This window comes from Sarcophilus harrisii, chromosome 6 (genome assembly GCF_902635505.1).
Source record: "Sarcophilus harrisii chromosome 6, mSarHar1.11, whole genome shotgun sequence".
Lineage (NCBI taxonomy): Eukaryota > Metazoa > Chordata > Mammalia > Dasyuromorphia > Dasyuridae > Sarcophilus > Sarcophilus harrisii.
The window spans coordinates 234,692,355-234,704,702 of NC_045431.1; the positions used below are offsets into that span (position 1 = coordinate 234,692,355).

Genomic DNA, 12,348 nt, shown 5'->3' on the forward strand with positions numbered 1-12,348 from the left:
AAGAGTGGGAGGGTGTCCCTGTTGGGGTGGATGCCGTGGTACCCTTCACGGTGGCAGTGGTGACTGTAGTGGAAGAGGTGTGTGTGCTGGATGGGAAAGATGAGGAGGTCATTGTTGTGTGAGGGAGAGGTGGATGTGGGCAGAGAGCAGGAATAATGAATTGTGCTGTGCTGGGTGTGTGTGCCAGATTGTGTGCCAGTTGTTGACATAATCCCATCAGGGCCAGGGCCTGTGGGTTTGATGGTGGTCCCTGTAGGGACGGAGCCAGTTTGTGGCAGGGTTGTGCGAGTGGTGGTTGTAGTTGTGGTGATGGGACTCGAAATGGGTCCAGTGGTTGTGTGTTTGGGAGGAGTGACTGAAGAAGTGTTGGGACCAGTAGAAGAGGCTCGAGTTGTGCTCTGATTAGAGGCTGTTGGTGATAAAGTGGTGGTTGTATGTGAAGAGTGGGAGGGTGTCCCTGTTGGCGTGGATGCCGTGGTACCCTTCACGGTGGCCGTGATGACTGTAGTGGGAAAGGTGTATGTGCTGGATCTGGGAAGATGAGGAGGGTCATTGTTGTGTGAGGGAGAGAGGTGGATGTGGATAGAGGCAGGAATGATTGTTGCTGTACTGGGTGTGTACTTGAATTGTGTGCCAGTTGTTGACATAATCCCAGCAGTGCCAGTGCCTGTGGAGTTCAGTCGTGGTCCCTGTGGAGACCCAGACAGTTGTGGCAGGGTTGTGCGAGTGGTGGTTGTAGTTGTGGTGATGGGTCTAGAAATGGGGGCACTGGTTGTGTGTTTGGGTGGAGTGATTGAAGAAGTGTTGGGACCGGTAGAAGAGGCACGAGTTGTGCTCTGATTGGAGGCTGTGGTTGATAAAGTGGTGGTTGTATGCGAAGAGTGGGAGGGTGTCCCTGTTGATTGGATCGTGGTACCCTTCACGGTGGCAGTGGTGAGCTGTAATTGGAAGAGGGTGTGTGTGCTGGATGGGAAGATGGGGGTCATTGTTGTGTGAGGGGGTGGATGTGGGCAGAGGGGCAGAGAAAAAAAAAAAAAAAAAAACGTTGTGCTGTGCTGGGTGTGTGTGCCAGTTGTTGACATAATCCCAGCAGTGCAGTGCCTGTGGGTTTGATGGTGGTCCTGAGGGACGGAACCAGTTGTGGCAGAAGATTTGTCACGGAGTGGTGGTTGTAGTTGTGGTGATGGGGCTGGGAAATGGGGTGCTGGTTGTGTGTTTGGGTGGGTGATTGAAGAGTGTTGGGACGTTAGAAGGGGCTCGAGTTGTGCTCTGATTGGGCTGTGGGTGATAAAGTGAACAGTTGTGTATGTGAAGAAGTGGGAGGAATTGTCCTGTTGGCGTGGATGCCGTGGTTCCCTTCATGGTGGCCGTGGTGACTGTAGTGGAAGAGGTGTGTGTGCTGGATGGGAAAGAGGATGAGGTCATTGTTGTGTGAGGGAGAGAGGTGGATGTGGGTACAGAGGCAGGAATGATTGTGCTGTGCTGGGTGTGTGTTCCAGATTGTGTGCCAGTTGTTGACATAATCCCATCAGTGCCAGGGCCTGTGGGTTTGATGGTGGTCCCTGTAGGGACGGAGCCAGTTTGTGGCAGGGTTGTGCGAGTGGTGGTTGTAGTTGTGGTGATGGGGCTAGAAATGGGGGCACTGGTTGTGTGTTTGGGTGGAGTGATTGAAGAAGTGTTGGGACCGGTAGAAGAGGCTTGAGTCGTGCTCTGATTGGAGGCTGTTGGTGATAAAGTGGTGGTTGTATGTGAAGAGTGGGAGGGTGTCCCTGTTGGCGTGGATGCCGTCGTACCCTTCACGGTGGCTGTGGTGACTGTAGTGGAAGAGGTGTGTGTGCTGGATGGGAAAGATGAGGAGGTCATTGTTGTGTGAGGGAGAGAGGTGGATGTGGGTAGAGAGGCAGGAATGATTGTGCTGTGCTGGGTGTGTGTGCCAGTTGTTGACATAATCCCAGCAGGGCCAGGGCCTGTGGGTTTGATGGTGGTCCCTGTAGGGACGGAACCAGTTTGTGGCAGGCAAGTGGAGTGGTGGTTGGAGTTGTGGTGATGGGCCTGAAATGGGGCAATTGGTTGTGTGTTTGGGTGAGGATTGAAGAAGTGTTGGACCGTAGAAGAGGTTGAGTGTGCTCTGATGGAGGCTGTGGTGATAAAGTGGTGGTTGTATGTGAAGAGTGGAGGTGTCCCTGTTGGCTGGATGCGTTGTTTCTTCAGGTGGCTTGTGACTGTAGTGGGAAGAGGTGTTGTGCTGGATGGAAAGATGAGGAGGTCATCTGTGTGAGGGAGAGAGGGATGTGGGGAAGAGGCAGGAATGATTGTGCTGTGCTGGGTGTGTTATGTGCCAGTTGTTGACATAATCCAAGTGCCAGGCCTGTGGGTTTGATGGTGGCCTGAGGGACGGAGAGTTTGTGGCAGGGCTGTGGAGTGGTGGCTGTAGGTGGTGATGTGGCTAGAAATGGGGCACTTTTGTGTTTGGGTGGAGGATTGAAGAAGTGTTACCGGTAAAGAGGCCTGAGGTTGCTCTGATTGGAGGCTGTGGGTGAAAGTGGTGTTGTTGGAAGAGTGGAGGGTGTCCCCTGTTGGGGGATGCCGTGGTCTTCAGGTGGCTGGGACTGTAGTGGAAGAGGGGTGTGTGCTGGATGAAAAGAGGGAGGGGCTTGTTGTGTGAGGGAGAGAGGTGATTGGGAAGAGGCAGGAATGATTGTGCGGCGGTGTGTGCCATTGTGTGCCAGTTGTTGACATAATCCCACAGGGCCTGTGGGTTTGATGGTGGTCCCTGTAGGGACGGGAGCCGTTTGTGGCAGGGGGAGTGGTGGTTGGTTGTGGTGATGGGCTTAAAATGGGGCCGGGTTGTGTTTTGGGGGGAGGATTAAAAGGTTGGGACTGGGGAAGAGGCCGAGGGCTGATTGGAGGCCGGGTGAAAAGGGTTGTATGGGAGTGGGAGGGTGTCCCTGTTGGGGGGATTGTGACCCTTCAGGGGCGTGGTGACTTAGGGAAGAGGGTGTGTGCTGGATGGGAAAGAGAGGAGGCGTTGTGTGGGGGAGAGGTGGAGGGGGAGAGAGGAGGAATGATTGTGCGTGCTGGGTGGGGCCGATTGTGTGCCAGTTTTACATAATCCCAAAGGCCAGGGCCTGTGGGTTTGATTGGTCCCTAGGGGACGGGAGCCAGTTTGGGCAGGGTTGGGAGTGGTGGTTGTAGTGTGGTGATGGGCTGAAATGGGGCACTGGTTGTGTGTTTGGGGGGAGGATTGAAGAAGGTTGGGACGGAGAAGAGGCCCGAGGTCCTGATTGAGGCTGGGGGATAAAGTGGTGGTTGTTGGAAAGTGGGAGGGGTCCCTGTTGGGTGGATGCCTGGCCCTTCACGGTGGCGTGGTGACTGTGTGGAAGAGGTGTGTGCTGGATGGGAAAAAGATGAGGAGGTCAAGGGTGAGGGAGAGAGGTGGATGGGAGAGAGGCAGGAATGATTGTGCGGGGGTGTGTGCCAGGTTGTTGAACATAATCCCACGGCCAGGGCCGTGGGTTTGATGGTGGCCCTGTAGGGACGGACCGTTTGGGCAGGGGTTTGTGGAGTGGTGGTTGAGTTGTGGGGATGGGGCTGAAATGGGGCATGGGGGTTTGGGGGAGGATTGAAGTGTTGGGACCGGTAGAAGAGGTGAGTTGTGCCTGATTTGGAGGCTGTTGATAAAGGGTGGTTGTTGGAAGAGTGGGAGGGTGTCCCTGTTGGCGGGATGGCTCCCCTTCAGGTGGCGTGGTGACTGTGGTGGAAGAGGGTGTGTGTGGTGGAAAGAGAGAGGTCATTGTTGTGTGAGGGAGAGGTGGATGGGTAAGAGGCAGGAATGATTGTGCGGTGGGTGTTGTGTGCCAGTTGTTGACATAATCCCACGTGCCAGGGCCTGTGGGTTTGATGGTGGTCCTGTAGGGACGGGACCAGTTTTGGCAGGGTTGTGCAGGGGGTTGGGAGTTGTGGTGATGGGGCTAGAAATGGGGGCTGGTTGTGTGTTTGGGTGGAGTGATTGAAGAAGTGTTGGGACCGGTAGAAGAGGCACGAGTTGTGCTCTGATTGGAGGCTGTGGGTGATAAAGTGGTGGTTGTATGTGAAGAGTGGGAGGGTGTCCCTGTTGGCGTGGATGCCGTGGTACCCTTCACGGTGGCAGTGGTGACTGTAGTGGAAGAGGTGTGTGTGCTGGATGGGAAAGATGAGGAGGTCATTGTTGTGTGAGGGAGAGAGGTGGATGTGGGTAGAGAGGCAGGAATGATTGTGCTGTGCTGGGTGTGTGTGCCAGATTGTGTGCCAGTTGTTGACATAATCCCATCAGTGCCAGGGCCTGTGGGTTTGATGGTGGTCCCTGTAGGGACGGAGCCAGTTTGTGGCAGGGTTGTGCGAGTGGTGGTTGTAGTTGTGGTGATGGGACTCGAAATGGGTGCAGTGGTTGTGTGTTTGGGAGGAGTGACTGAAGAAGTGTTTGTACCGGTAGATGGGGTTCGAGTTGTGCTCTGATGGGAGTTTGTGGGTGATAAATTTGTGGTTGTATGTGAAGAGTGGTTACTTGTTCCTGTTGTTCGGCCATTTGTGGTTTCCGTAGCAGTGGGCTTGTTCAGTTTGGTGGTAGAGTGTTCGATGCTTGTTACATCCGAGGTTGTTTCTGTGGTGTGGGGTTCCCGTTGGGATGTTGGGCTGAGACCTGGAGATTCTGCCTTGCTGGTGCTACTGGCTTCTGACCATGTTATTGGTGTCTTGGTCACCTGAGCTCTTGTGGTTGTACTTGTCTGGATACTTTCCGGGGTTCCTGTGGGTACTGAATGATCTGAGGAAAGATGAGAGATTTTATTTTCTGTCCCGTTCCCCAGGGGTTTCTAACTGAGCACTCCCTCCTCACCTGTTCTTTCAGCCAGATTGATGGCTCCTGTCTCTAACTGTGCCTCTGTCCATGTTGCTGGTTTCCATGTTTTTGGATGCATTGATCATCCTTAGTCAAAGAAAGCCCCTCAGTAGCCCTCCTTCCCCTGATGGACAAATCCCTGTCCTCTGAGGTGTGAGGAGTATCCCAGGCTGCTTTGGGACATGCCTCAGGCCCCGGGGCTCCACATTTGTCTGGAGAAGCTGGCCCTCTTTGTTGCCCCCTGGTGGGTTTTTTTGGTGACCCCCCTAATTTTCTCGATAATGAAGTATATGCAGGCAAAGTCCTTGACCCCAGGGCCCAGAATCCTTCTGAGGTCCCTCCATGATCTCTTCTTGTCTTCCTCTGGCATAGCTAGCCCCACTCCCTCTTTCATCTTCTCCCATGCTTTGCTTAGGGAATCTCCAAAGTATTAATTCTGGGATATACCATGGACTGTACCTCTGAATTAGGGTTCCCCTCCTTCATATTGAGCAGATCCAGCTGGAACTGGCCAATTTTGTGGGACAGAGGGAGCCTGGGCCATGCCGGATGGACCATTCAAAAACCGAAGTCCCATATGCTTTGCTAGTTGGCTCAGGTCTGCTGTGGCCACAGGGGTGGGGGCGAGCTCCACACGCTTCCCAGTTCCTCTTCTCCCACCCCCACCCCCCAGGTACTCCAGGCCACTGGCATTGCCTGGCCCCTCAGTTCAATTCACATCAGGATTAGTTTTCTGGGACGTGAGTGGCTGCAGCAAAAGCGCTCACCAGTATGTGGCAGAGACTCTGGTCCTCTTGAAGTCCCTGCCGGCGTGGCTGTGGTCAGCTTGGGCCGCAGTGACGTCCCTGAGGTTCCTGTGGTCCTCGCCGTGGATCGCGCTGTAGATTGTGTGGCTGTTGTTGGGAGGGAGCCTGGGTTCTCTGAAGTGGCCTTTGTGATGGGTGAAGTCCTCACGGTGGAGCCCAGTGGGCGGGTGGCCGGGGTTTCCGAGAGGGCTGACGAGGTGACTGCCACTGTGGTGGTGGTGCTCCAGGGAATTACTGCGGAAACCAGGGACAGAGTATGGCTGTACTGCAGCAGTTGCCTTCCCCCTGAACTTGACATGGCTGAGTCTTCCCCCTGCCCTTCCCCAGTGCGGGCCCCCAGTCCCAGGGGTTCCTGCCTAGCATTCACCCCCCCACACACACACACACAAAGGGTGTGTGTCCTATGTCCGCTTGTGGGCACAGTCATGATCATGGTCCCTGCGCAGGTCAGGTTTCCCTTCTAGGCTTCCAGGACACTGCTCTCATGGGATCTTCCTGGGTGAGATCTGGCCACCAGGGACCCGCACAATGACAATTCGAGAACCAGCTATAATCTCCCTCCTCCGACCCTCGTGGCAACACCAAAGGCAGGATGACAAGTGGTGTCCCATGTTTCTGCTGAGGACACTGAAGGTCATTCAGAAGTCGTTGACTTGGACCTGATAGAGTGCCCGTCAGAAGCAGGTTTTGAACCCAGGTTGCTGTCTCCGGTGGCCCTTTCCTCAATGTCAGATCTCAGAATTTGAGGTGGAAGACAGGAAGATGGGCACAGTCTGACTTGCCCCCTGGATTTGGACAGAGCAGATTTCTGGGAGTTCAGAGGGGAGATATTGGAGACCCCAGGGAATTATACAGGACAAGGTAGTCCTGGAAAATTCCCCCTGAATTACATTTTCAGGACATAGAAGAGAGAAGATTTTGGTAAGGATGAAATGTATTATCTCAAGAGACTGATGTGGCTGCCCAGGAAGCTCCTCAATGAGCTTAGGACTCTTCAGGCACAGACAGAAGATGGGAGCCAAGGTGCATCCTGTGTGGATGCATCCAGATTCCTAAACCTTGGAACCTTAGGGGCTCACAAGAACCTGTAGAAAGCAACAACCATCTAACATTTATTTACTCGTTCTCTAGAAAGTCTGCAGAAAAGAGGGTTCAAGAGCAGAGAAGACCTACCTGGAAGGATGGGATGAGGACCACCAACAGCAGAGAAAAGACCACCCTGCTTATTGGGAAGCTTAGAGGACACAACAAAAGTAGTGAACAGGAAATTGGCAACTAAGGTCGTTTTTGTTCAGTTGTTTCAGTCCTATCTGACTTTTCCTGATCTCTTTTGGGGCTTTCTTGGCAAAACTAATGGAGTCGTTTGCCGTTTCTTTCTCCAGCTCATTTTACAGATGAGGAACCTGAGGCAAGCAGCATGAAGTGACTTACTCAGAATCACTTGGCTAGGAAGGGTCTCAGGTCAGAGCTGAACTCAGAAAGATGAATCTTCCTTATTTCAAGCCCAATAATCTCTCCACTGCACCATCTAGCTATCCAGGGTAACTAAGCTAAGGAGACAGGAAGAGAACGTGGCCCGTGCTTTTTGATGTCAGGCCCCAGGCTCTGCTGGGCTCTATCCTATGGCACTGACAGATGTGGGGCACACATCTGCGCCTTCCTCAGATCCTTTGGAAAGGCTGTGAAGAAATGGGGCAGTGCTACCAAATCCGAGAAGGGGCAATGCAAACCAGCGAACGTGACTTCAGTTCCTGGAAAGATTCTAGAAAAGGAAAAAGCCAGCAGGGCTTCCCGAAGCCCATATTGACCATATTGCCCTTTCAAGGCAGAGTTTCCAGAGGAATACAGCAGGAGAATCTGGGGGTGATAATTTACTCAGTCAAGAGTTTAACCCCCTCATTCTTAGGAACCATATCAAGGGAGGAGGGAGGGCTGGTACACAGCCCAATTCCATTGGTTCAGAACTGATTGAATGATGAGGTTCAAAGATTGATTATGGAAGGAAAAGGCTGTATTTACACACTCCTTAATTTCCGCTGCCTTCCTATGGGAAAAGCTTCCTCTGGGCATGGTGACTATGGGAAATGGTGAGGTCCAGTTCTCAAGTGATTGCTTGACGCAAGAGATCACTCTGGTCCACTGCACCAGCAAACTCAGCTTGGGGTCTACCCCCACTCCTTCTGGCCTTTACTTAGAAACTTTGTCTGTGAAGGGTGGAGCCAAGATGGTGGAATAGCAGGAAGAAGTAAACCCAACCCCTCCGACAGTCTCCCTCCTCACCCCATACAAGATACATTAGAAAATAGGTTGAATCCTGATGAGGAAATCCACTAAGATTTCCCAAGAACATCACCAGGAGTCACTTTTCCAGTCTAGGTCAACACAGGAAGACAGCGAGGGCATGGAAACTAGGGGCAGGGTATGACCAGGGATTTGCTGAGCATTCTAGTGGGCAGGAGTTGCATCTGTGCATCAGGGCAAGAAGGGGCCCTGGATATACAGGGGAATTCCAGTCTCAGGGAGAATGTGGAAACATGTCAACTGGCTGCTCTGTCCTCCAAAAGAATTAACTCATGGATCCAGGGTAGACTGAGGAAGGAGCCCGAGTCTTGAGGCAACATTCCAAGGTGAGGAGTGTTGTGGGCCCTGGACAATATATTCAGTGAGCAGCATCTCTATGGCTCTGACACCAGAAACAGAAAGGGGTCTCAGTTCCAGCTTCTAGCTTTATCTGAAGCCTGCTGAGAAAGAACCAGGGCAGAAATCCCAGACAGAAAGGGAGCCTACACTTCTATCCCACTGGACCAGTAGAACTTCCAGCTGGATGATAACAAGCGAATCTAGCAAGAGTCTACTGGAACTTTTCACCAGGGTCAAGTCAACAGGTGTGTCAACAGACCAAGAACTGGCTGAACTCAGGCCAGAAGGACCAGGGATAAGAGTTGGCCCTGGATCTCACCATTTTGGGAACACTGAAAGCTTACAGATCCCTACGCAGATCTGTCCCTGAGATTCTGAAATAACACATTAAATACCTTAAGAAAGATCAGAAGAACCCCAAAAGACAAAAGCTCAGTTGAGACACTTCCTTTAAATGTGTTCAGAGCCTAGTACCAATGTAAAATCGAATGTCAGGAAGTTAGCTGGAAGAATGAGTAAACAAACAAACAAAAAAATAATTCCACTATAAACAACTAAGGTGAGAGGGCTGCCCAAAAACAAACCCAGAAGAAGGAAGACCTCTGGAATTCCTGGAAGAGATAAAGCAAGAGGGTTTGTTTTTTTTTTTCTTAAGAGCTAAAATTATTTTATAAACAAAATGAAAATGCTAGAGGAAATAAAGGAAAGGAATCGAGAGTGAAGAAAGATTTGGAAACAGAAGTAATATCTGAAACAAAAGGGACAAAACCTTACCCCAAAATAAAATCCCCAAAATTGGAATTGGCCAAATAGAAACTAAAGTCTCCATGAGACAATAAGAAACAATAAGAAATAAAAGTTTAAAAAATTGAAAAAATACTAGAAGAAAATATAAATTATAGCAAACAACTGAGCAGGAAAACAGATCAAAGGATAACAATAATCACTGGAACTATCCTAAATCCATGACCAAAAAATGAGTCTAGGCATCATATTTGAAGAAATAATGAAAAAAAAAAATAACTGCTCCGATCTCTTAAAACCAGAGGGGAAAGTAGAAAATGAAAGAACCCGACTTTCAGTGACCATAAAAGAAAGGAAACGGGAAAGTTTTCCCCAGGAAAACTCCTAAGAATGTTAGGAATATAAAGGAATATCCCTGTTTCTCAACCCTACATGGCATCTTCACAAAAATCAACTGTATCAATAAAACAATCATAAAATCAATAAAACTTCATAGACTAATGCAGAAATGTTAAGTTGCCTTTTGTAGACCACAATGCAATAAAATGATCTTCAATCAAAGGCCATGAAACAAAGATTAAAAATTAACAGGAGACTAAATAACAAAATCCTAAAAAATAGGTAGGACAAAGAACAGATCCCAGAAACAGTCAATAATTTCATCAAAAATAGTAATGTCAATGAGTCATGATTGTTTTCATCGAGTACTTGAAAGGCTGTCCTGGGGAAGAGATTCATACTTATTCTGTTTACATCCAGAACCTAGAACCAAGAACAATGGGGGAAAGTTGAAAAGGAAATTTAGGTTCAATGGCAGGACAAAAGGGCCTAGAACTGAGTTGTCCAGGAAGACTGCCTTGGGAGGGGGCTTCCGTTCCCTGAAGATCCTTGTGCAGAAGCTTGACAGCTCTGTTGTGGAGGGTTAGGTTTGGTCTGGGGATCTTTGAGGTCCCTTCTGACCACGGCCTCCCAAAATGCTGTGAGAAAGTTCTAAATTGCTGGACAGGTGTGACTGGGAGTGACGGTCTGGCTGGACGGTGACCCAGAACCTGCCAGAGTACTCTGCCCCTAGGGGGAGCCCTCCCAGCTGACTCTCCTCAGGGGTGTGTGTGTGTGTGTGTGTGTGTGTGTGTGTGTGTGATGGTCCTTGAAAAATAATAATGACAGAAGCTCACCTCGGACTTGCCAATTCTAAGACTAGCTAGCATGCTCTAGTGCCTTCTGGCTTACAAAGTGCTCATGGGCCAGAGACCTGGGCACAAGACCTGCCTCGGGCCAGGGGCCTCTAGGACTCTGTCCGAGCAGCTGAATTGGCCCATGGAGTTTTCTCACCAGGAATTCCCTACACTGATGGAACGAGAAATGAGAGAATAAGCCCCAGGTTGTGCAAAGGGCCCTCCTCATCCCACCCCCAAGGGAAGTGTAAAACGTGTGACCATTTTAGTTGGGAAAACTGAGTCAGATGAACTAGCTCTCCCGTGGTCGCACAGCTAGTTACTGTCTGAGGAGGGATTCCAACCCAACTGGTGCTTCTGGTATCTGAGATTCCAAATCTGGTGCCCTGTCCGTGGTCCCGCTTTCCCTCTGCTAAGGCTGGACACAGAGCAATGGGGCCTCCGGTCAGGGCCCTCTGTCCAAAAGCAGAGCCCCTTGGAGTCAGTCCCTCTCCTTTTTTACTGGCAGCAGGGAGCCCAGAATGGGGGCTGGCACACAGAGGGCTTGGCCCCGGGCCAAGAAGGGGCTGTAGGACCCCCATTCTAGCAAACTTCATGTGATGGAGTGCTGCCTTGTCTGCAGGGTGGGGCCACCAGCTCCTCTGGGCTGCTGAGCTTTCTTCCCACTGCTTCACTGCCCAGGTGAAGGTGACAGGCCTTGAAGGCTGAAGGCAGAGGCATTCGGGGTGAGGGAACAAGCTGGGGTCTGCCGTGTGATGGGAGAGCCCAGGACAGAATGCTGTTTACCACTCGTGATCCTGGGCTGCGTGCTGGCGAGGACTGCTGAGGTGGTCCTTCCAGAGGCCTGGGGGCTTGTTGGGAAAGTGGCAGGGCTGGCCGAGGTTGGTCTGGAAGAGGAGCTGATGGTCCCGGTTGGCCTGGTCAACCTTGATGACGTGCTGGGTGTCTGGGGGGAGCTTGATGAAGGCTCGGTGGTGAACACAGTGGTGGTTTCTGTTCCCCTGGTGCTCTGGTGGGTGGTCTTGGAGTGTGGTCCTGAGGAGAAACAGTCTAGATATTACCAGTGCCGCCCTGGTGCAGCCAGCTACCACTCACTGAGGAAAGGGTATTCTGGGGGAATACCCTCCAAAGGGGGAGAGTGGTAACTTTCCAGGAGGCAGGGCCTGACTGGGGCAGGGGTCCTGAGCATGGAGGGCAAAGGTGAGCAGGACAGGAACTCCCATTTATCACCCCCTGCGGCATCTCAGCATCTCTGGGAGGCAGGCCGTACAAGGCTTTGCCCGTTCCTCAGAGGAGCCAGGACCTCTCACCCCTACCTAGTAATACTTGGTCCCCGGCATGCCCGATTGTGAATGTCCTCACTCTCCCATGACCATCCAGCCTCTGGAAGCACTCCCAAGGGCCAAGCCTTAAAGATGGCCTTGGAGGCCAGGGACCTGCTCAGCTTTTTCCTTGACTTCTGCATCCCTCAGGGACAATTGTCTTTCTAGTGACAGATAGACAGTCCTCTATCCTGTCTGTCCCATCCTCTGACTTCCCTCCTGACTCACAGGGATGCTCAGCCTTCTTCCCTCCCTCCCTCCCTCCTTTCCTTCCTTCCTTTCTTCCTTCTTTCCTCCCTCCCTTTCTTCCTTCCTTCCTTCCTCCCTCATGAGCCATGGGGGGTCAGGAGCAGTGTCCCCATGCCCTAAGCCTGCCAACACCTCCCTGACAGCGGGGGCAGGGGCCAGGACTGAGCCAGGGGCCTGAGTCACCTTGACATTTAGAGGTGCTACATTCACCTGTTGTGGCCGTTGATGGAGTCGGGAGAAGTGTGTTAGCTGAAACAGAAGCAGATGATGGGGGGTCACAGAAGAGCCCCAAGCCTCAGGTCTCCCTCCGACCCGCGAGGAAGGTGGCGAGTCCTTGTCCAGCCTTTCTGAGAACAGAGGGAGCCTGCGCCCCTGAGGGCCTGCCTCCCCTTAATGCTTTTCTCTCCCCTCCCTCCAGATGAAAGGGTCAAGGGACTGGAGGTCTGGGCGGGGGTAATAGTGGGGGGTCTCCATGAGCCTCTGCCCAGGTTATGGAAGAGAGTGGGAAGATGGGGGAGCTCGAAAAGCCCTCCATC

General features: G+C 51.8%; 1 protein-coding gene across 1 annotated transcript in view; it reads right to left on the bottom strand.

Moving 5' to 3' along the window:
• Positions 1 to 402: 402 nt before the first annotated feature.
• The window catches only part of MUC6 (mucin 6, oligomeric mucus/gel-forming), a 53,287-nt gene continuing 41,341 nt past the window's right edge, over positions 403 to 12,348 (bottom strand). The window contains exons 30-37 of the mRNA XM_031943588.1: positions 11,996 to 12,061; positions 11,028 to 11,276; positions 5,644 to 5,916; positions 4,028 to 4,801; positions 3,502 to 3,671; positions 2,497 to 2,609; positions 1,686 to 1,814; positions 403 to 502 (exon numbers count right to left, since the gene is read on the bottom strand). Coding sequence (XP_031799448.1) covers positions 403 to 502; positions 1,686 to 1,814; positions 2,497 to 2,609; positions 3,502 to 3,671; positions 4,028 to 4,801; positions 5,644 to 5,916; positions 11,028 to 11,276; positions 11,996 to 12,061 — 1,874 coding nt within the window. The remainder of the gene's footprint in view (positions 503 to 1,685; positions 1,815 to 2,496; positions 2,610 to 3,501; positions 3,672 to 4,027; positions 4,802 to 5,643; positions 5,917 to 11,027; positions 11,277 to 11,995; positions 12,062 to 12,348) is intronic.